Raw genomic sequence first — 23,546 nt, 5'->3', positions numbered from 1 at the left:
CGACACTTTGGTTTGTGACCAAACACCTGCAGAGCTGCTGGCGCTCCCATCAGCCTCAGCCTCAGCTTCACTGCTAACCAGCTAATTTACTGCTAATCAGCTAATGTTAGCTTGCTAACACGCTAAGCTAAGCTGGTGAACATGATAAACATGTTAGCATGCTGATGTTAGCATGTAGTTTAAAGCAGCCTCGCTGAGCTACTAGCATGACTGTAGGCTGTTAGCTTGTTTCCACACAATAAAAATAGCATTTCTGTCAATTAAATGAATGACTACAAAGTCGTTTATCAGAACACATCTTTAAACAATTCTCAAAATATATCATAACTGTACACATGCTGTTAACTTGCTTTGTGACAACTGTTTGTCATCATAACTGCAATTACTCAAACTGTTTAGTGACATTAAAATCAGCTTAATGTGAACGAGAAATGATTAAAAACCAGCTGGAGTTTGGTTTCCACGAATACGAAGCAGATCGATTATTATCAAGTAGCGTCTTATTTTCACCGGCCGGCACGTTGAGAAACCGTTTGACATCAAGATTTGCTTTTCCTGCGTTTCCTCTCCGTCCCCGGCAGCACGTCTTTCAGCCTTTTCCGGGAGTTCGTCCTGCCGGGACGCAGCGGGGAGAGAGTTTCCTGAGCGCCTGCTGTGTCCGAGCGCGTCGGCGTTGTCGCGGAGACGTCGGCGTCCTGCTCGGCGCTGCGGCAGACGTCGGGGACAGGAAAGGCCTCCAGGGTCAGGGTCTGAGAGCGGAACAGAGGAGAGCAGGCGAACAGCGCTCTGACGGCCTCCTGCAGCAGCAGGTTGTTCTTCTGCTCCGGTGGATCGTCGTCCGCCGCTGCTGACACACAAAACAGTCCTGAACCTGTTGCAGTGAAACAAGGGAAAATATTCTGCACATCTGATCTGAAACTAAAGGTGTCGCACTTGCAGCCTGTTTAACTGTAATGATGAAATATATATTGGGTCGATCAGCGTAGCACCGTCCATTATTGATAATCACTTTCATCGTGGTGCATCCATTACAGGGAGAGGTCTAGGATGTGTTTAGCTTGGGGGTCAGTCTGCTTCAAACTGCTCACAGACAGCGATTGGCCGCGGTTGGACGACGCTTTGTGCGAACTAGTTTGGTTCAAGCACACACCCCGCTGCCTTTAGCTTAGCACAAAGACTGAAAGCGGGGGGGAACTGCTAGCCTAGCTCCATCAACAAGCGTGCGTCTCCACAGCTGACTCACCTGTTTGTAGCTTGTTAGCAAACAAACCAGTCGCCAGTACAGTCACCCGAGTCCCTACGCTGTGCACCAGGGGAAGACTTTTGTGATCGTTAATAATCGTAGAAAAGGTTTCAGTCGTAGTCGTCTGGACGCTGTTTTCAGAATCAAGACGTTTCGGCTCCCATCCGGAAGCCATTCTCAATTGTGAAAATGGTCTGAGAACTCAGAAATTTAAGCTACTCTGTGTTGCTTAAGCCCCGCCCTCAGGAAGGAGTCTACCTGAGTGTCTGTTGATTACCTGCCTAGTTTCACCTGAAACTGACCTAATAGTTTCCATGATGGCCCAGTAATCAGTAATCAGGCCTATTGTTTTCTGGCTGCACCTCCCTCATCACTGTTAAGTACCTGATTAGCATGTGATTGGCTTGACCACGGTGTTAATACACTGTGGTAAACTTTGGGCAGATTGAATCTCAGACCACCATTTCTGTTCAAAGAGGGGTTTTCTTTCTTCACAAAAATGGCTTCCTTTGACTCCTCTTTCAAACCAACTCTTCTCTCTACTGAGAATCTTCACCTCGCTGTCTTCAAATGTGTGGTTTGTAGCTTTTAGATGCAAATGCACGGCGCTCTGCGATCCCGAGTCAGCGTGTCGTCTGTGCTGATGAAGTCTTTTGTGAAGTGGCTGTTTGGTCTCACCTATGTACCGTTCTTTGCAGTTTTCCTCACTGCACTGAATGGAGTAAACTACATCGCTCTGTTTCTGTGTGGACATCTTGTCCTCAGGGTGAACGAGTTTCTGTCTTAAAGTGTTGCCTGGTTTAAAGAAAACAGGAACATCGTGCTGTCTAAAGATCCTTTCTGAAAACAGCGTCCAGACGACTACGACTGAAACCTTTTCTACGATAGAAAACTCCTGGACGAACGAGGGACTACACCGTATCATTAATAATCATTAAACTATAAAATCATAACTTCCCAGAGTCTAAGGCGACGCCTTCAGATATCTTGTTCTGTCAGACCATCAGCTCAAAACCCCAAAATATTCTGTTCACTTTAATGTAAAACACAGGAAAGCAGAGAGTCCTCACCTGCGAGAGGCCGGACGTAGAGAACGTTTGCCATTTTTTTCTCTATTTTTTTGCTTGAAAATAATTGAAAAGATGAATCGGACGCAGATTATTTTTCTGTTGATCAACTAATCGATTAATAGACTAATCGTTTCTGAGACCGAATCTAGATCACGGTTTTTGTTCCAGCGCTACAGTACGAGACCACCGGTAATCTCTGAGCACGTCACAGGATCGATACCATCGATACTACAACAATCCGATCTATTTTAAATCTTAGTGATGCAGAAACTGTTGTACGTGCTTTTATCTCCTCACGCCTCGATTACTGTAACAGCCCGTTCACTCGTCTTAATCTAAACACTCTGACAGACTGCAGACTGAACAGGACTCAGCTGCTCGGCTGTAAACCAGGACCCAGAGGTGCGACCACATCACACCTGGTTCAGCCTCTTTACATCGGCTCCCTGTTGGTTTCAGGACTGATTTTAAGATCTTGTTGATGACTTTTAAGGCTCTTCATGGCTCCAGACTGTATTTTAGACCTTGTAGTCCCTGATGAACCTTCACGTAGTCTGAGATCTTCGGGCAGGGGTCTCCTGTCTGTTCCTGAGTCCAGGATGGAAACTAAGGGGGACAGAGCTTTGGCCATCAGGGCCCCGAGGCTCTGGAACAACCTGCCCGAAGACATCAGGCTGTCTGAGTCAGAGTCTTCGTTTAAGTCTCGTCTCAAAACACATTTTTATCTGGAAGCAGATCCTGATTTTACCTGAACTGGTTATTTTACTGCTTTTGTGTATTTTATTTCTTTATATTTCATCTTTCACTGTGGTGTTTTGTTTATCCTGTTGTGAAGCACTTTGTACTTTGTTTTGATAAGTGCTCTATAAATAAAGTTTTATTATTATTGTTATTATTATTATTGTTATTATTATTACCACCTGACCGGCTGCATTCAGTGACACTCGGACACACAGAGACACCGGCGAACCTTTTCCTGCGCCGCTCTGCTTCTTCTCACTCAGCCGCCGCCTCAGAGCCGAAACGTCCGCCTGCAGAGTTTCGACCAGACGTTCGCTCGCCTCCACGGCGCCGCACGCTTTCTGTCCAACGGAAAACACAAAGAATGAGCGTGCGAAGCAGCGGGGAAGTTAAAAGGCACGCTCCGACGCTTCGCCTCCCGCTGCTCACCTGCAGCTCCGACTGCAGCGAGTCATTCATCGTATTCACTTCGTTGACTTCTCTCAGCAGCCCGTTGGAGGAGAAGAACTTGGACCTGGAGCAACAGACGAAATAAACCTTCAGTTACACGAGCAGATCGGACGCAGACCTCGTCGCTGTGCGCAGGGCCGTACCCGTGTTTCTTCATGGTGAGGTCATAACCCACCGCAGAGCACGAAGCGGACACCTTCCAGTACGCCAGCTGCTCCAGTAAACCCAGGTTGTTGACCAGCACAGGAACATTCACGAACCGCCTTCGCAGAACAAGAAACACACTTTATCAGAGCCGAGAAAACACACACACACAGACTTCAGCTGTCTGTCACAACGTGAATAATAACAGCGTTTAACCGGCGGTGGAAGAACTACTCAGATCTGATACCGCTGTGTAGAAATACTAAAAGTCCTGCATTCAAAATCTTACCAAGTACAAAAGTCTTAGCATCAAAATATACTTGAAGTACTCATCATGCAGAATATATATTATTGGATTATAATCATTGATTCATTGCTGTTTTCATGACTTTAATGCAGCTGGTACAGAGGTGCAGCTCATTTTATATTCTGCTGGGTAGCTTGTGAATCGACCCCTGGGGATCAATAAAGTTTCATCCTAACCTGTAATAATACATCGGGATTTATTTGTTGCTATGTATTGTATTGTTAATCTGAATCTGCAAAGTAACTAAAGTCATCAGATAAATGTAGTGCGGTAAAAAGTCCAGAGTTTCCCTCTGAGACGTGGCGCAGCGGAAGTGTACAGCAGCAGAAAATGAAAATACTCAAGTAAAGTACAAGTACCTCAAAACTGCACTTCAGTACAGCAGCTGAGTAAATGTACTTTCTCCAGGTTTATACTGCCCTGATTACAGAGACCAGGTTTCTCGTTTCATGAAGCTAAAGACATCAGATTACTGAAGAAGCCAACATATATATATATATATATATATATAAATATAAAGGTCCTGTTTACATCTGGCACTAACATGCGTCTCCGATCACAAGCGTTCAGCTCGTGATCGGATGCTCTATATGCAAATAAACACGTTTCCGTTTCAAAGACCAAATGCGTCGTTGTTTTTAACCTGAACATGAGGAGTTTACTGTTTATCAGTCCACGAGTGAGACGAGCGACGCCGTGGCGGAGTGTGTACTGTACAGAAACACAACTTTTTCTAACTGATTTTGGTGAAACTGCTTCGTCTTACGGAGAAAGTATTTTCCGGTTTTCCCTCTGACGTCCTCCGGCTGCTCCGCCTCGTCTCTGGGTGATTTACGGAGTTTCCTGACGGACGGATTTAGGCTTTACTTGTTGCTAAGTTACGTTGATGCCAGGTGTAAACAGGGCCCGTGAGCAGCTTCAGTCACCTGCTGCGGGAGATGAAGGCAGCGTACTCCATCCTGTGCGTCGACCCTGCGGGCGTTAACTTGCTGGGCGTCAGCAGCACGAAGATCACGTGAGGGTTGGACAGAGACGTCTTCAGCTGCTCGTGGACGATCTTTTCCCTGAACGTCATCTGCTGATCTGTGTTCCTGCGCTGTCGGTACCAACCGATCACGCTCTCCTCCGAGCGTCGAACACGAGAGCAAAACGTTTCAAATGCACGGTTCAAATCATCGAACGTTTGTCAGCTGGATGTTTTCGACTTACCTGCTTATTGTCTGCCAGGATTCTCTTCACGGCGTCCGAGTCCACGCGTCCTACACTGTCGTAGAAGCTGCGAACACAGAGATCAGGACAAACATCTGCGCTGTGAACAGCTGCTGTGACTTTATGAAATGGGATTTGCAGCCACGAGAGCGTATCTGCAGTACTCACTCGTTCAGCTTGTGGCAGGCGACGTGCTTCTGGACACCTGTTAAAGAGATGAAGATATATTATCACGTGGCGGCGAGGACGTAACGCTGCGTGTGACCAACATGAACCTACTGTATGTTTCCTCAATGTGAATGTGATCAGCCTGAGAGTCACTGATGGTGATCTGCTCCTCGAATCTGCTCTCTCCGAGGACGAAACCTTCCTGCAAAGCGACGAGACGACTTTTAAACTCCTACTTTGTGATTAAATGTCGGATATTAACATTAAAGGGTGTTTATTCAACATGATAGAAATAAACAACAGTTATGTCTCGGAGACATCTGAGTCCACACTGAGCCGTATGCTGAGAAACAAAAGGGGATTAAAAGAACATCAACGGGATTTAAAAAGATAAAAACATGCTGAAATTGAATTTAACAGATTAGTCGATCGACAGAAAAATAATCAGCAACTATTTTGACAAAAATATTCTCTGCTTCAAATTTAATTTAATAAAAAGGCAGAAAGTTAAAGGGCTTCCGGTTTTCTGGGAGTTTGTTCCAGGTACGTGGAACCATTCAGCACTTTATAAACTAACAGGAGTATTTAAAAATCAATTCTTTGATGCAGGAAGCAAGTGTAAAGACCTGAGAACTGGACTGATGTGGACTTTCCTGGTCTTAGTGAGCAGCAGCTGTCTGATCCACTTCTTACAGAGACTATTTGATCATGAAAATATTCATTAGCTGAAGCCCAAATAATACAAATAAATGAAGATGGTGGTTAGGGGGACTCATGACCTCAACATTTCTAAAATCCTGACTCCGGCCCTGTGAACTACACCTTAAATTCTGCTGTTTGTGTCTGATGTGTTGCTGTGAAGTAACGGTGTGATGCATCGCAGCGGTAACGGAACCAGCTCTTTATGCCGATATTTGACTCATGTTAGAATCGCTTGTTGGATTATACATTTGCCGAATTTCCCAGCAGACCCGCATGCCTTTTAAAATGTATTTAGTCACATTTCACAACGTGTGTATACTTGTCCATAATCGCTGTCACGTTAAATTTGAGGAATTTAGAACTGAGTCTGGTGTGTCGGGACTGTTGACTCTTAGCTTGATTTAAAAAAAAAAAAGTTGGTGGGAGTTTTAGCTTCACTTAAACGACAAACACTTCTTCAATGCTCCAAACCCCGGGCTGAAACCTTAACAATTAACAACAAGAACCGAAGAAGTGTGTTAATAACGTTGGGACACTTCTGTTTGCTAGCTTTCCTCCTCAACCGGAAACATTTCAACTAGTTAACCGCCGAGCGGGGTCCATTGTAAACATATCGATTTTTAATGAGACATGAATGTGTTTCTCACCACGTCTGAATCACTGTTAACATGCTGGAACATTAGAGAAGATAAAACAATCCCAGACACACGGACGGTCGGCTCCGCCATCTTGCCTGTTGACTACAAAGATCGTGTCAGACGCGTCGGTGAAGCGCAACATAAGCGCAGTAAAAGTCTGCGTTTTCCCGGCGCAGTCCGCCATTAGGAAGCTACCGGAGGGGCGTGTTTTAAACAGCCCACCGAGTTGGCTGGGTGGGAACTGAACACGCCGTTTCTTTTGTTCCGACGGGACGTCTGATCTGCTGCTGCGGGCGCACCGACTCTCAGGTATTTATTTCACCTAAAACAGGTGTTGTTTGTTGTCTGTGTCACTGTCCTTTAGTTTTTACTGCAGTTTACATAAGCCTGAACTCTAACGGTGCGGCTGCTTCTCACCGCTCAGCTGCTTCCTCTTTACAGTCAGACACAAGTTTACACTTTACAGTCAGACACAAGTTTACACTTTACAGTCAGACACAAGTTTATACTTTACAGTCAGACACAAGTTTATACTTTACAGTCAGACACAAGTTTACACTTAAGGAAAAGTAGAAATACAATAATGTGAAGACACTCCATTACATGTAAAAGTCATGATTTCAACATCAAAGTAAAAGTACAGAAGTATTACCAGCAAAAAGTACTCATAATGCCAAATGTCCCCTTTCAGAATGTTAAATTATTAATTAATTAATTAATAATTATTATTTGTTTCACATCGTGTTTAAATAATATTTTATTATTGCATTAGCACGTAAGCAGCACTTCAATGCTGTTAACTGGTCGAGATAAAGACGTACACACAGATATAATATGCTGCAAAGATGTACATATAAAGGTGCGACATATTTTACAAGATAATCATGTTTTGTATGAAAATTCAGAATCTACTAATAAAAAGTACAATACTTCCCTCTGAAAATCTAGAAGTGTAAAATAACATAAAGTTGTACAGTACAAGAACCTTAAAATGGTACTACAGTACAGTACCTGACTAGAGGCACTGAGTTACAGTTGTGGCACCATTTCATTGATTTCCATTTTCATTAACCCTAACCCCATTTTCAATGACGTCACAGTAAATGCTGACCTGCACCTTTCAGCCACATGCTAACAGCTTAAAACTGAAATCATGTCAAAGCTTAATTACAGCCTAATTAGTGTTCTGTTCAGTTCTACAGAACGATACGAAATGTGCTTATTTAGACTGATCGATACATTTTTCTCTCAGTTAGGTTGAGAGTTAGCAACTAACGGTTATTTTCATTATCGATTAATCTGCCGATTATTTTCTTGATTAACTGATTTAATTGTTTGGTTTATAAAAAATGTCAGAAAATAGTGGAAAAGCCCCAGAGCCCAAGGTGACGTCTTGTTTTGTCCGGCCAACAGTCCGAAAGCCAAAGATATTCAGTTACTGTGATGTAAAACAGAGAAAAGCAGAAAATCTGGAACTGGAACCAGCTAATGTTTAGCATTTTTGATTGAAAAATGACTCAAATGACGAAACAATTATTAAAAATAATGACCTTTTCTAATTTTACGTCGACCGTTTCAGCTGAGGCTGATGGGAGCGTCAGCAGCTCTGCAGGTGTTTGGTCAGAAACCAAAGTGTCGGACACGTTAACATGTCGACCTGATGGTGGCGCTAGATGGAAAGTCAGAGGATCAGCAGAGTTATTACAGTTCATCCTGAGGGGAGCATGAACGATGAAGCACGTCTCATCGCAGTCCGTCCATTTCAGTAAAAACCAAAAATGTGAACCTCGTGGAGGAGAAGTCAGAGGATCATCAGCAGGATTCCTCCTCTGGAGACGAATGAACATCTGTACAAAATGTATTCTCAGTCCGTCCGCTAGTTGTTGACATATTTCAGCCTGGACCAAAGTGCAAAGTGATTAAACCATTCTGTTAATTTGGCTGGAAAAGCGCATTGACTCTGGTGCTGTTTGTCCTGCTTGCAGAGGATGGCGTGAGCTCGGAGTTGCTCAGCTGTCAGTGATGGAGGACCTCTGGTGCGTGGCTGTCGGTGCTTTCCAGGCGTGGATGTTTGTGGTGGTGTTCCTCATCATGCTTCCTGCCATGTTCGGCCTCTCTCTGGGGGTCACCGGGGTCTACATCCAGATCCTGGTCAAAATCCTGGAGGTAACGGAGCGTCTTCTTTCAGATTTCTGAGTTTTTTTAGTTTTAGTTTGTCCTCGGGAGAACCTGCGGTCGCCCTCTTCACTCCTTACTTAATATGTTTGTACAGTTAGGAAATGTGCAGCAGCAGGCATCGTGTCAGAGGTCATCTGAAAATAACTTTCTTTGCAGTGGGCCACGTTACGAATCCAGAGGGGACGTCGGGAGCAGCCCAGCGTGCCCGTGCCTCTGCCCAATGGTGAGTCAGATAACATAAAGCTCAGACAAACGTATAATCCAGGATCTTTACTGAGCAGCGATTCACTCGCCGCTTCATCGGGCTCCTGGAAAGCTGCAGCAGGACCGCAAATACTTGAAAACAACAGTTTTTAATAGTTTTTAACAGTAATTAATGATGACGCACACGTATGTAACTGTATGACTTCAGACAGTCAATAATATTCCAAAACATCATCAAGAAACAATATTCCGAATACCCGGAGCAACACCTTAATACATACAAGAAATAAATAATAAAAATCTAACAAAAGAAAAAGAAGAAACAAGAAAAAGAAAAGAGGCAAATGGTAAATAAAAAAACAAAACAAAGAAATAACAAATAAAATAGACAAAAAATCTAAAACTTTAATTAATTAACAATAAAAAGTTGAGTTAGTAAATGACTGTGGTGGAGGAAGCATTCAGAGTCTTACTGAAGAAAAAATACATATTATTCAGACTGACTGATATATTCGTATGTATTATCATTATTACTGGTGTGTTAAGTAGGATATTCAGATGAAGATGATCTATCATTTTATAAGTTGGTCGAAATGTTTTGTGGGTTAGTAAACCCTCTGAATCTCTAAAGTGCAGCTGCTGAGTAAATGTAGCGGAGTGTAAAGTAGAAATACTTCAGTTCGTTGAGATGACGGATCTCTGACGTAACGGCTCGGATCATCCATCAGCAACCGTCGTGAAACCCTGCGAGTGTAAGTTGGTCACGTGACTTCCAGTCAAACGTGAGAGCGTGAGGTTTTTTCTGCACATTTTCACCTCGGACGGAAACACACTTATTGTCTCTTCTGGAGAAGCTTCCCCCTCTGGCCTGTGGCCGTCATCAGTGGCATCACTGTCCACAACAACAGACAGCTGACCGTTTAAAAAAGAAAAGGATTCAAATCGATGCAGGGAATCATAACAGGCACTATTTTCTGATATTTCATAGACAAAATAGTTCATCTGCAGATTAATCGATAGTGGAAATAAACATTCTTGCAACACTTCTGCACACAGGAGGACTAGCTGGAGCTGATTTGCAGGCCCCGGTCTCCGGTTAGGCTTTTAAATTCAGATTACAACAACTAAAGGAGTAAATGTATAAACCAGGTTCAGCAGATGTGCGGTGTTACAGGAGGCGGCGTTGGGAAGCAGCAGCTGTGTTTCCTCGTTTGTGCTCTCAGGACATTGTGTCCTGCTGTATGAGGGATTTGTTTCAGCTGCAGAGATCATGTGTGTGTGTGTGTGTGTGTGTGTGTGGAGGGGCTCCCCATTGGTCAGTTCCAGCGTCTGATGTCGGGATGCAGCGTGAAAAACACATGGCCCGTCTCAGGATGATGATGCAACAGCAGATTGCATAAGTTTAGCCAAACAGCAGACTCGTGCCCACATGCAGTTGACTGTGAGACGCTGGCTGTGTGTCACATCTGCTGCGCGTTAGCAGGCAGCAGTCCGCCGGCTGTCGCTCATTACGCACTCAGGCAGTATACTTTTCATTACTGCGGGGCAAAACAGAAATACAGTGCACGCATACATGCTTATTACTGAACATAAAGTATTCTTACATCGACATACAAGCATGTGTCAGTCCATGTAGACGGGTTTCCCATTTACTAACAATCGAGGATGTGTGCAGCGGCGGGTAGAAAACTCATCGCCACGATGTCTTGACAGCGTATACGTGGACATTTTCAGTAACTAGAGATAAAGCTAATTGCTGGAAACCAGTAAAAATGCTCTTTACAGAAGAATTTGTGTGTGACAAAACGTTTTTTTAACCCCACATTAGCAAATATCAAATTCCTGCTGTTTGCCTGCTGCTAAAAACACAGAACCGCCCTCATCCTGGATATTACAGTGATGATATCCGGGGAAACGAAGCTGTACGTTAAGGGGTTAAACGTTTCTGAGAGGTCAGCGTCCTCGTGACTGTTTCTGCTTCAGCATAATGCACGCTGTTCCTCCTGCAGCTTGTTTTAATCTCACTTCAAGCTTTAGAAAGAGCTCCCGTCACAGAGACATCTACACATGTGGAAAACTAAACGACCTTTTGAATCATTAATATATCCGGCAGCTAATTATTAAAACGATTATGAGTCAGAACATGCTCGTGTTTGTCCTGGTATTGCAGCTTTACGAGACAGACGTTTTAATTTCCTGTGTTTTAAAACACACAGAGGTGGTTTTTTGTGTTAGTTAATGAGTCACATATCTGACGTTACACAACACAGCGTACCAAACGATCGCAGTGTGTGTTCTTACATCAGACTCCAGTCGAGTTAAACACTTGTGTATACAGAGGTGTGGAGGTAAATGAGAGGATGAAGGTTGGAGGAGACACACCCAAACATTCATCACATAGACGTTTATTATATTGATTGTGTCTTATGTACCCAGGAGTGGAGTGCCGATATGGCACACAGATATATGGTTTCGACGTCTATGTTGGTGGTTCAGTAACAGTAAATGTCAGCAGAGAAATATCAAAGATGTGTTTGAGGTCACTTAGAAACCGAGTTTATCCAGCAAGTTGATTTCTACACTGTAAAAACAAACACTGCAGATCGGAGTCACTGTTCTCTCAAGGAATTCTTATCACAAAAGTTTCTTTACGTTGATTAGTCAGTCGTCAGAAAATGTATTAACAACCGGAGACACTGTTTCTAAATGACCTCAAACGCATCAGCTACATCGCTGATAAACATGCCAACATGCATATCTGCGATCAGCTGATATGGGCTGGTGTTTTGGTGCGGTTGTAACCTACGGTTTTGTGTCCCAGGGATCATTGAGCGAGCGGGGGGCTCGATGGAGGAGGAGATGGGGCAGCTGCGGAGCTCCCGGGCCCTGGCGGGGGGCGAGTTTGCTCTGAGCGACGCCTTCTACTTCTGCAAGAAAGGTTTGGAGAGCATTGCGGACGACCAGGTGACCCAGCGCTTCTCCTCGGAGGAGCTGGCCTCCTGGAACCTCCTCACCCGAACCAACCAGAACTTCCGCTACATCAGCCTCCGCCTCACCGTCATCTGGGGCCTCGGCGTCTTCGTGCGCTACTGCGTCCTCTTCCCTCTCAGGTCGGTCTGAGGCAAAGCAGCCTCTCGCCTCCTCGGGGAGATGGCGATGTTTTCAAAAGAGGCACGCGGAGCTTATCAGTTGGTCCCGTGTGTGTTTTAAAGGATAAATCAGGTTTGTTACAGCTTGCGTCTTGTTTTCTGGATAAAATCACAGATACAAGCAGCAGAAATGAGATTCCTCTGCAGGCTGGCTGGGCTCAAATGGCACCTTTATTCAGTCCTATGATATTTGCTCTCAGGGAGCAAACGCCAGCGAAGCGTCTGTGGGCTTCCTCACGCTTACGTGTCGTGGGCCTGAGCATGCTCAGTAGAGTCCTTCTCCAGCTGAGCCGGTTGAGCACATGCTCAGTAGATGAATAAAATAATTGAATCATACGACCCTTCTAGACTTTCCAAATCTCAATGGACTGAATGGATCAAATTCTGACTACACAAAGAGCCATTTCGGTCGTTTAGTTTGCGGCGCTCAGAAAAATCCCGCTCCTGATGAGTTCCTGATGTTATTAGAAAAAACACACAGTGACTCTGGGGCTTTCAGGGTTAGTACGATTTTACTATTACTGATAAAAGTGACGGACAACGCTACAAACATAAGACTCCAAGTTGTAACGAACCAGAATGATCCTTTGACGTTAGACTTTTCAACACGTCCTCCCTCTTGTGTTCCTGCAGGATTACTTTGGCCATCATCGGCCTCTCGTGGCTCTCGATCGGAACGATTCTGGTCGGATTTCTGCCCGAGAGCAGGTACAGCAACAAGCCACAGCAACAGCCTCAAAGAAGTCGTTTAAAGTTCTGGCTCTAAACCTTGTGTATTTCCTGTGTGTGCATCAGTGTGAAGAACTGGCTGAGCGAGCTGGTCCATCTGACCTGCTACAGGATCTGTGCCAGAGGACTGTCAGCCACCATCCATTACCACAACAAGTCAGTTACTTCTCATTCCTTCATTTATTAACTTTGTTTCACACATTAGGAGCTGCTAACAAACAGCTGACAGCTAGAGTTACTGGTTGATTTTCAGATTAAGATTTTACATTAAAAACAAGTTTATAAATTACAGCACGCTGTCAAAGATTAAACCAGTGTTTCCAAACTGTTTGACTTGTGACCTCTTCTATAAAATCAGTGTGTAGTTGTGTCTCCTTGTCATGTTTCAGTGTCTCTGAGTTGTTATCAGATCCACCAAAGAGACATTTCTCCTCTAAACTTCTCACATGGTTTCATTTCAATAACTGTTCAAATGATCAAAGATTAGAGAAAAGTCCAAAAACTGAAAACCGATTTGTGTATCAGAACTTTTTGTTCTTTCTTCTCCCATTGATCATCTCACAACCCCTCAGATTTATCTGGTGACCCTTTGGAGGGGCCCGACCCCTAGGTTGGGAACCACTGGACTAAACTAGCTAACTTTACGTAAAGGAGTTAAAACTAGCTAACAGTGTATAAAGCAGTTAAAACTAGCTAACTGTGTATAAACTAGCTAACTGTATATAAAGCAGTTAAAACTAGCTAACTGTATATGAAGCAGTTAAAACTAGCTAACTGTATATAAATCAGTTAAATCTAGCTAACTGTATATAAAGCAGTTAAAACTAGCTAACTATATATAAAGGAGTTAAATCTAGCTAACTGTATATAAAGCAGTTAAAACTAGCTAACTGTGTATAAAATAGTTAAAACTAGCTGACTGTATATAAAGCAGTTAAGACTAGCTAACTGTATATAAAGCAGTTAAAACTAGCTAACTGTGTATAAAATAGTTAAAACTAGCTGACTGTATATAAAGCAGTTAAATCTAGCTAACTGTGTATAAACGTTAAAACTAGCTAACTGTATATAAAGCAGTTAAATCTAGCTAACTGTATATAAAGCAGTTAAAACTAGCTGACTGTATATAAAGCAGTTAAAACTAGCTGACTGTATATAAAGCAGTTAAATCTAGCTAACTGTGTATAAACGTTAAAACTAGCTAACTGTATATAAAGCAGTTAAATCTAGCTAACTGTATATAAAGCAGTTAAAACTAGCTAACTGTGTATAAAATAGTTAAAACTAGCTGACTGTATATAAAGCAGTTAAAACTAGCTAACTGTATATACAGCAGTTAAATCTAGCTAACTGTATATAAAGCAGTTAAAACTAGCTAACTGTGTTAAAGCAGTTAAAACTAGCTAACTGTGTTAAAGTAGTTAAATCTAGCTAACTGTATATAAAGCGGTTAAAACTAGCTAACAGTATATAAAGCAGTTAAAACTAGCTCCACCTCGAGCAGCTACAACAGTAAAATGCTGCTCTAACGTTGATGCATCAGTATTAACAATCTAATAATGTCAGACAGAAGGAGACATTTTACTGCAGTACTTTTACTGCATGAAGCTGATAATACTTGTGTACTTTTACTACTGATACTTTAACTGCGTGAAGCTGATATCTACTGTAAGTATACTTTTGAATGCAGTTATCGTTTTGTTCCTACAGAGAAAATAAGCCTCAGAAAGGAGGAATCTGTGTTGCAAATCACACGTCACCGATCGATGTTGTGATTCTGGCCAATGACGGCTGCTACGCCATGGTGAGTATCATCGACAGGCGGGCCGGCGTCTCTTATTCCAGGTGGTTTGACGTCACCGCTCTGTGCGCCGTGTCGTCCGCAGGTGGGTCAGATTCACGGAGGTCTGATGGGGGTCATTCAGAGGTCGATGGTGAGGTCGTGTCCTCACGTTTGGTTCGAGAGGTCCGAGATGAAAGACCGCCACGCCGTGACCAGCAGGTGAGACAGACGGAGAGTCGGTGAGAGGAAATACCAACCAACAGCAAAACAGAAGCACCTTCACTGCAGGAAACACCAGCAGCGATTGTTTCTTGTAGGATTTTGCATGCAGTTCTAAAATATTGTAAAAGCTATTCACTTGTGTGTCGTCCAGCGTTAAGGTCTTCGTGCAGCAAGAATGACGCGAATAAACGAAAATTTAACACATGCGAGCGTTGTGGGAGCAGCGGGAACAGATACTGGTATCAGTTTTCACCTTGAGCTGCCTAGATAGCAAAGCCTGTGTGGGGCCAGGTCGACCTAGTCGTGCTGGGAGACGTTGTTTTAGCATTACGGGACGGCCAAGTTTGGGTTTTCTCTCGGTTTTCACTATAAAGGAAGACGGGAAATTCCTGAGGGACAGAGACGACTCAGAGGTCCTCTCTCTCGTGTGCAGTTTAAAATAAACTTGTATTCACAGATATGCAAGTTCAGTTTTTTTAAGAATCTAGAGAGTTTTTCTACAACTAAAAAACTAATGGAGTCAAGATCAAGTGATTCCTCAGTATACGGGTGAGCTAGCGTTAGCAGAAGAGACTTCACCAAGTCCACAGGAACTACTCGGCAGGGTACAAACCTGCCGCTCAGCTCGCCGTCTCCACGCTCCGCCTGCAGGTTCTGTCCTTTTTATAATAAACGACAGCATTTTGTGACATGAAAACAATCAAACAAACCGTGTTGAATATTTTTCTGTGACGTTCCAGCAAGCTGTGTCGTGATTCGTCAGATGTGTTCCTCTGTCCGACCAAGTCACTGGTGGACTCGTGGGGGGGGCAGTCGGCCTCCCTGGCGCCTCAAACGTGCCGTCTTGGTTGCCCCTGTGGTGGATAAAACATGTTAAAGTGCCCTCTTTGGATGCCCTACATTCTAGAAAAGGGTTAGGAACCGTTTCACCATAAATGCATCAGGACGCCCCCCCACGTGCAGCTCCACCCCTGCCCCTCAGACCGCCTGAGTCCACCACCGGACAATATGCTGCTCGGTCTCCGTTATCGTACACGATGGCACTTTATTACAGAACCGGTACCAGGAAGCCGACTCCACACGTCAGATACAGTGTAGTGTCAGCCTGACCCCCCCCCCAGCTTAGTTACACCCAACAAGGTCATGAAGAGCAGCTCTTCTTCGCTATCGTGTCTTTTTAAACAACAACATCCAGTCAGGACCAGTTACCGACAAGCAAATCTCAAGAAACGGAGATTAGAGGAGCCCGAGGGTTTCTAATCTTCACGACTGGACGGCGAGTTTATTCAACAGATGATTTAACAGTGACTCAGCAGTTTTACATAAAACATTTTGTGCCGCAGGCTCGTTGACAGGATTGCCTCTGTTGTGTAAAGAGCTTCAGTCAGCCGGCAGCCTTCAGTTGGCGTCTTCTCATCCTGTTAACCCGTCGCTCTCCATCATGACGGCCACGGCGTCTTCAAATATCAGCAGCTGAAGTACCTCGAACGTGGTTTCAAACGCGGCAGCGGAGTTGTAAAGGAACAGCGCGACATGCCGTCCTCTTACAGTTTAATGCTGTCGACGTGAGCCTCTGCGAGAAGCAGGGCGAGTATTAGGGTATTAGCTTCATTAGACAGACGAAGGCAAACGAGTTTAGTCAGAAGGGATTGGCATGACAGAAAAATGAGGGTAAAAGCAGCGAAGAGGCGGGAACCTCCAGGACTTCTGCTTTGAGTCCAGCGACCCGGCTGTTTTCTTACTTCTCTGCGGCGAGACGCAGCAGCTTGTAGCCATCATTTGATTTGAGAGTTGTGATCAGTGCTCGTCCTGTGTGACTAATAATCTGTTCCTCTATCTGCAGGCTGAGAGCTCACGTCGCAGCTAAGACCAAACTTCCCATCCTGATATTTCCTGAAGGTCAGAGTCTGCTGCGCTGCAGCTCGTGCTGTGAGGATGACCACGGTGGTTTTACGGTCGGATAACTTCTGTCTTTTTTTAACAGGAACCTGCGTCAACAACACCTCGGTCATGATGTTTAAGAAGGGAAGCTTTGAAATTGGAGGCACGATATACCCGGTCACAATCAAGGTAAAAACCACTGAATGAGATAAACGGGCTCAGGTCGCGGCGCTGGTTTCATTTCATTTAGCTTCACAAACACACAGAGAGTAAACCTAAATACTTCGGCGATGAGGGGCATCAGTCATTGTCCATCACCGTCTCAATGAAAAGAGCTGCTCTCCTCCAGCGTCTGCGCTCAGACTGGCTGATATTACACAAGCCCCGCCCTCTCGAGGTTGGCAACCAATCAGAACAATAGTGACAATAGTAGTCTCTCTCTCGAGTTCATGCTAAAGCCACAGATCTACTGTCATGAAATCCAGTTGAGCCACGTCGGTGTCCGATTGGACTGAAAGCCTCTGTCTTCAGGCAGGTTGTCCTGCCCTCACCAGAGTTTGATTGACAGCTTTCACACCCAATCGAACACACCAGCGCCTGTGTAACAGCTTCGGTGTGAAAGCGCCTCTCAGAAAGTGCTTGTGAGTGAACTCCAGCTGTGCTTCTCAGTACGACCCTCGGTTTGGTGACGCTTTCTGGAACAGCAGCAAATACAACATGGTCAGCTACCTGCTGCGGATGATGACCAGCTGGGCCATCGTGGTCAACGTGTGGTACCTGCCTCCCATGACCCTACAGGTACACACCTCAACCTGAAACCTCCTGACGCCTATTACACATTCAGCAAACCACAAGTAGCATCTGAATTCTACTAAAAACACTTAAAATGAAGGTGTAGAAAACAACCTCCAACCCTTTTCCCCTGAACTTCCCTGTTCCCTGCACTCACGTCTGCCTGCTGTGTGTGTGTTAACTGGTTTAAGACCATTTGAAGTGAAACTAAAGTTGGACTTTAGTGACATCCTGCCCACCTTTTCATACACATTTATACCGCCGAGTGCTTCGCTAACTAACATCTATTCCACCTGTCGCTTCTTTAAAGCAAATAATTACCTGGAACGTGTCGAAGATGTCCGGCCAGCGCTGTAGAAATGCAAACCCGTGTGATGTCCTGTTTAGACCTTCTGATATATGTGCTTAGAAACCGTGTGCTCTGTGTGTCGTGTGCGCAGGACGGCGAGGATGCAGCTCAGTTTGCCAACAGAGTGAAATCTGCCATCGCTCGTCAGGGAGGACTGCTGGACCTGGCATGGTGAGCAGGGTCACCCGCTGAACACTCACAGCACCCCGTTACACTGTCAGCCGAGCACTGTACGTTTTCACTTCATTCCAGGGAGCAACTTCGTACTTTCTACTGCACCGCAGTGACTGCGTTTTATTGAAGCGTCCATCTGACGCCTTTTAGAAATGACAGGAAGTGAGCAGACACAGCAATACAATACTGATGCAAGATGCTCCTCCTGAACTCCTGCACGTTTACTCATAACTCACCAACCAAGTGTTTCTCCTGTGTTGCAGGGACGGAGGACTGAAGAGAGGAAAGGTGAAGGATTCGTATAAAGAGGAGCAGCAGAAGATGTACAGCAGCATCGTCGTCGGACAGAACGGCTGAAGACAGAGGAGCAGGAGTGATGCTGGACAGCCGCCCGGTGATATGTGAAGTGTTGAACTCCGTGTGTTCGGAAAGCTGAATCTGCAGGAAACCTCAAACACAGAAGCTGCAAGCGTCAGTCGGCCTGTTTCAGACTCTTTTTTTACTCGCTCTGAAAGTCTTATCTTACAGTTTTTACACTGTCTGACTCCGGCGCTCAGCCTCAGAGCTCAGATCTACTCTTTGTTTTCATTTTCCTCACGTCCTGAGTGTGTGTGTGTGTGTGTGTGTGTGTGTGTAGGAGTGTATTTCCACCAGCAGGGGGCAGTGTGTGACAACACAACTATCCTGCTCATCCTTTCCTCCTCCTCCTCCTCCTCCTCCTCCTCCTCCTCCTCCTCGTTGAAGACTGAAAACACTTCACCTGTTATCAGACGTCTTCACACAGAAGTGTGTGTGCTGGACCGACAGCAGTGATGCGTCCAGAAGCCTCGTCAGTGTGAACACGTCAGACGTTTTAAATGTTGTTGTTTTTTAAACCAAATGTCTGTTGTTGTAAGCTTCTCTTTTACCTGTGCGGATCTCTGTGGACAGACACACCTATATTCACCTCACCTCTGTTTATTTCATTTTTCCTTCGCTGCAGTGTAACCTGACAGACATCGGACAGACCTAAAGAGGCCTGAAGACAAACGGCACAGTATAGTTACAGTCAGATGAACTGAGCATAGAAGATGTGGTGTGTGTGCGTATGTATTAATAAATGATGAGATGAATAAGTGAAGGCAGAGATCAAAAGGAAAGTAAATAAGAGGAAAAGCAGGCAAACCTGGATCCACTTCGCCTTTAAATCGCTCACAGAAACAATCATGATTATATGTTTTATATCACTCTACTGTATCAGCCGCCCAACAGGATGGCAGGTGTTTTCTGGATTGTTTTATATTTTTCATATTTGGCAAAAACCTAATAACAGTGCTTTGCTCCCACAGTGATTTTTTACAGTGTTTCTGTTTCAGTGTTTCAAGTAAACGCATCACTTTAAATACACAGATCTCAAAATGCCCGAAGCCACGAAGAGTCTGCGATCATCAGCCGTCACACCGCGAAGCGACGTCAGAAACATGTGTGTGTGTGTATATATATATATATATATATAAAAATATATATATAAATAAATAAATAAATATAAATATATATAAAATATATATATATATATATATATATAAATAAATAAATATAAATATATATATATATATAAATATATATATATATATATATATATATATATATTCCCAGGTTATTCTTAACAGCAAACTTAATGTAAAATTATTAGAATTTTTCATATTTAACAAAAAGTGGAACAGACTGAAAAAAGAAATAAAGTGAAAAAAGAATAAAGAAAAAGAATCTAAAAAATAAAATAGAAAAAAATAAATAACAGAGAAAAGCAGTGGAGGAAAAAAAACATGTATTTATTTTTTATATAGTATATACACAGCCTCTATATATACATATATATATATATATATATATATATATATATATCCAACAAAGACAAAGAGATTCACGTCAGCTGATGTTTTAAATGCAGAAACACGTGACACCGCTTTGACTTTCGTCTCCTAACGTGTGAGTCAGTTCTCTAAACTGGAACTCTGCTGTGAAATCCGAAACGAAGCGATTGCAACTCACTGGAGAGCCGAACGGATCGGTCGATTAATCGATTAGTTGATCGACGGCAGCTGTTCCGATAAGCGATTACTCGTTCGAGTAAACGTTTTGAGCAAGAATGCTAAAAGATGCAGCTGGTTTTCTGTTGGCTCTGCCGTAAATATTCACACAAAACAAAAGACCCAAACTGAAGCGCGAGGCCCGGACACGCAGAAACATTTCTATAAACATCACGCAGAGCAAACACCAGAAGTGTGCTTTATGCAGTATAAATATTCATCAGATGTGTGTGTTTGTGTATAAATGTTCACTTTCTGACTCACTATCTGTGATGTTTTTAAAAAGAAATCGTCGTCACGTTTAATTCATGATGTCTTTTATATTTTTATCGTCTGACTTGGTGAACTGTGTCTCATTTATTTTATTTTGTTTTCGTATCGGCTGTTTTTTCCCCTGAAGATGAAGGCAGTCTTCTTCTTCTTCACTGTCACATCTGTTTTATTTCTGTTATCTGCTTTCATGTGTTTGTCTTGTATATGTGCAAATAAGGAAACTAAATATGTGGAGTCTCTCCTCTTCTTATTCTTCTGATGAAAGGTTTTTACATCTGTTTTTAAAGCCCAGCATCTGGCCAGCTGTGTTGGCCCCCACAGTGAACGGCTTTAGAGCCAAAAGATCTCTGGATTTTTTACTGAATTTTGACTTTGTGTATTATTATACCTGCGGGTCTGTAGTGCGCTCAGATATCTGTAAATAGTCTGGCGCCTGGACATTCATGCATTTACACACACAAACACTGAACCTTGTTAGCAGTGCTGAACCACTTTAATGTTTTAAAATGTCCTGTCCTGTCTATGAGACAGAAAAAACAAGACATCTGAAGACGTCTCGTTGGACATTTTATAGCATTTTATTTAACATGAATTAATTGAGAAAATAGTTTTCAGATGAATCGATAGTGAAAAGAATGTATAGGTGCAGCCCTGAAATACTTAAAGTGTTATGAAATAATCACCTGATTGAGGTTGTGTAAGGGCAGCGTCTGTCCTCGATGATGAAAAACAAAACCTCTTCCTCCTCTTGTGTGACGGAGGCAGTGGATGAGAAAGAAGACGGAGAAAGGAATTGCAGTAAACGGCAGCGCAGCTGAGTCGTGGCGAGACATGTTTACTGTGACGGTGCTTTAATAAAGAAAGCAGAGACTGTGAAATAGCATGGAGTTATTCTTGCACACACAGCCAAGCTTACATTTCACAGCCTCTCTGTCTCTCACGCCGAGGCCGCCCGCAGCTCCCGGCTACAATAACAATCCCGCAACTCAAATTGCTTGAACAGAAATGTTTGTTCTCCCCTAACAAGATTGTGAATTATTAATAGGATCTAAAGCCGATTCTATAACCCGATTGTTGAGGTGGGATTCTTGGCGAGCGATGCTCCACCACACCATTTACTGTGATGTATGTGTCTGCACATCTTTATATCCAATTTAATGTGATTCAGATAGATTTCAGAGGGACATCATAAAAGGCATCGGAGTGACCCCGACTCCAGACTCCATACAGCTACCCCGCATGTCCCAATATGTTGATTCAATTTGCTCAATTTTACTTTTACCCTCAAGTGATCTATACAAATGCAATGCAGGTACACTAAGTAAATATGAATACATTTCCAAATTGAATCCAAGTGAATGTAGTCCGCAGAGGACATCATTTTAAATCACGCTGTGCTGGGAACTGGGCAGTCGGACCACTCACGAGGGTAAATGACTGAGGCTCTCTCTAAGACTTGCCATTAGTTGGAGTGTAATGCCTTTAAATACATTGTTCTGCCATCTATTCTGTGCTCCTGCTGTAATGTATGTGATGCTGAGGAGGTACAATACAGCTCGGAGAGGGGGATCAATACAGGCGGGGGGAGGAACAAACCACACTGTCCGTATTCAGAAGGATTCCTCAAATCTATATGTTGGCCAGCAGCTTCGTATTCAGTGCATTTACTCAAGAACTGCACCCGAGTCCAGTTTTAAGCTCCTTGCACCTGAGTATCTGCACGTTATGTTACTTTACACTCCAAACTGCTAGAGTTGCTCGTTACCTTTCAGATTTTACGTGCAAAATATTGGCTAGGTTTAGAAAATCCAACTCATCTTTAGACACTAAAGCAGTGTTTATTAAACCGGCGTGTAGCTGCGTCTCCTCGTCACGTCTCAGTGACTCCGAGCTGCGATCAGATCCGCCAGAGAGACGTTTCTCCTCTGAGCTTGTCACAGAGTTTCATTTGTTCAGAGCTCACGACCCCTCAGATGTATCTGGTGACCGTCCGGAGGGGCCCCGACCCCTAGGTTTAACTGTATTAAAACTAGCTCCGCCTCGAGCAGCCACAACAGTAAAATGTGAAGTTCGAAATTATAAATCAATCTAAATCTAAGTGCTGAGTCACAGCTCTCTCCATGTCGCCAGAAGCTGAGTCCTTTACGTTGCCGGCCTTTGAGGAGTCAAGTGTTGCAGGACACGACCTCGACGGTGGCTACGACCTCGACGGTGGCTACGACCTCGACGGTGGCTACGACCTCGACGGTGGCTACGACCTCGATTCCTGACACCTGCGTGTGTGCCAGCATCGCGTGCTCCGAGCCCAGCGGCGTGTGCTGTCTCAGCCACGGCCCGTCGGGACAGCACGCCGTTCTCTCGGTCGGTCAGGTGCGCTGATTTGAATTTGCCGCCTGATGTGTCAGTTGGACTAAAAGTCGCTGACGTGCAGCAAAACTGTGTGAAACAAAGGAAAACACGAATGAGCAGAGCTTTTCACGTTAACATTGCCTCTTAAAATACACTCAGTATGCGTGCCCTGTTTCGTTTTAATATTACTCATTTGTATTGTTGTGTATTGTTCAAAGACACCAGCGCCTTGCACAACACAGTGCTTTACATGGAAAATCAAGATCAAAATATTGCAGCTCTGCAACTAAATAAAGCAGAAAAAGCACAGCAATACAATAAGAGAGCGACACAAACAAACACAAGAGATCGAAGACATTAGAACTTGTTTGTGATTTAAAAGCTGCAGCAACATCTACGGCCTCTCTTCCGCTCGCCGTGTCTCTGCTTCGTGTCTGTGGCGTCGCTGCAGTCGCGGCTTGTGCAGACGTGATGCTCACAGTGCAACCAGGACCAAATGAAAGACCACAGACCTGTCGCAGACCACAGACCGGTCGCAGACCACAGACCTGTCGCAGACCACAGACCTGTCACAGACCACAGACCTGTCGCAGACCACAGACCGGTCGCAGACCACAGACCTGTCACAGACCACAGACCGGTCGCAGACCACAGACCCTGAGACCACAGACCGGTCGCGCAGACCACAGACCTGTCAGACCACAGACCTGTCACAGACCACA

General features: G+C 44.1%; 2 protein-coding genes across 9 annotated transcripts; one reads left to right on the top strand and one right to left on the bottom strand.

The window, feature by feature from the left end:
* Positions 1 to 256: 256 nt before the first annotated feature.
* abraxas1 (abraxas 1, BRCA1 A complex subunit) lies at positions 257 to 6,851 on the bottom strand. 6 transcript variants are annotated; one of them, XM_044173575.1, is made up of 9 exons: positions 6,682 to 6,851; positions 5,444 to 5,534; positions 5,333 to 5,369; positions 5,165 to 5,231; positions 4,882 to 5,051; positions 3,648 to 3,767; positions 3,484 to 3,568; positions 3,284 to 3,395; positions 257 to 871 (listed from the first exon to the last, which is right to left on the bottom strand). In XM_044173575.1, the coding sequence occupies exons 1-9, from the start codon at positions 6,760 to 6,762 to the stop codon at positions 540 to 542; spliced, it is 1,095 nt and encodes a 364-aa protein (XP_044029510.1). In that variant the 5' UTR covers positions 6,763 to 6,851; the 3' UTR covers positions 257 to 539. The 6 variants fall into 6 exon arrangements, with proteins under 6 accessions (XP_044029510.1, XP_044029507.1, XP_044029509.1 ...); XM_044173572.1 differs by having other exon boundaries at positions 4,882 to 5,078; positions 6,682 to 6,845; XM_044173574.1 differs by having other exon boundaries at positions 257 to 844; positions 4,882 to 5,078; positions 6,682 to 6,837.
* Positions 6,850 to 20,714, top strand: gpat3 (glycerol-3-phosphate acyltransferase 3). 3 transcript variants are annotated; one of them, XR_006375453.1, is made up of 13 exons: positions 6,850 to 6,981; positions 8,658 to 8,838; positions 9,007 to 9,073; positions 11,876 to 12,164; positions 12,837 to 12,911; positions 12,999 to 13,088; positions 14,643 to 14,736; positions 14,819 to 14,934; positions 16,781 to 16,836; positions 16,922 to 17,007; positions 17,488 to 17,616; positions 18,051 to 18,189; positions 18,397 to 18,538. XR_006375453.1 is itself a non-coding variant. In XM_044173570.1 (13 exons), exons 2-13 carry the CDS (start codon positions 8,695 to 8,697, stop codon positions 18,488 to 18,490), a joined length of 1,320 nt encoding a protein of 439 aa, XP_044029505.1. In that variant the 5' UTR covers positions 6,850 to 6,981; positions 8,658 to 8,694; the 3' UTR covers positions 18,491 to 20,714. The 3 variants fall into 3 exon arrangements, 2 of the variants coding, with proteins under 2 accessions (XP_044029505.1, XP_044029506.1); XM_044173570.1 differs by having other exon boundaries at positions 18,051 to 18,130; positions 18,397 to 20,714; XM_044173571.1 differs by lacking the exon at positions 17,488 to 17,616 and having other exon boundaries at positions 18,051 to 18,130; positions 18,397 to 20,714.
* Positions 20,715 to 23,546: the final 2,832 nt, after the last annotated feature.

The sequence above is a fragment of the Siniperca chuatsi genome, linkage group LG18, assembly GCF_020085105.1.
Source record: "Siniperca chuatsi isolate FFG_IHB_CAS linkage group LG18, ASM2008510v1, whole genome shotgun sequence".
NCBI lineage: Eukaryota > Metazoa > Chordata > Actinopteri > Centrarchiformes > Sinipercidae > Siniperca > Siniperca chuatsi.
This window is presented reverse-complemented; position numbering and strand designations above follow the sequence as displayed.

What these genes read in the sequence shown, in the direction of transcription:
- gpat3 (XM_044173570.1), top strand. Translation starts at nt 8,695, where the DNA reads ATGGAGGACCTCTGGTGCGTGGCTGTCGGTGCTTTCCAGGCGTGGATG. An exon ending in TATACCCGGTCACAATCAAG is followed by an intron (nt 17,008 to 17,487) that starts GTAAAAACCACT and finishes TGTGCTTCTCAG; the next exon opens with TACGACCCTCGGTTTGGTGA. An exon ending in GGACTGCTGGACCTGGCATG is followed by an intron (nt 18,131 to 18,396) that starts GTGAGCAGGGTC and finishes CCTGTGTTGCAG; the next exon opens with GGACGGAGGACTGAAGAGAG.
- abraxas1 (XM_044173572.1), bottom strand. Translation starts at nt 6,762, where the DNA reads ATGGCGGAGCCGACCGTCCGTGTGTCTGGGATTGTTTTATCTTCTCTA. An exon ending in GCCTGCCACAAGCTGAACGA is followed by an intron (nt 5,232 to 5,332) that starts GTGAGTACTGCA and finishes CTGTGTTCGCAG; the next exon opens with CTTCTACGACAGTGTAGGAC. An exon ending in CTCACCATGAAGAAACACGG is followed by an intron (nt 3,569 to 3,647) that starts GTACGGCCCTGC and finishes CTGTTGCTCCAG; the next exon opens with GTCCAAGTTCTTCTCCTCCA.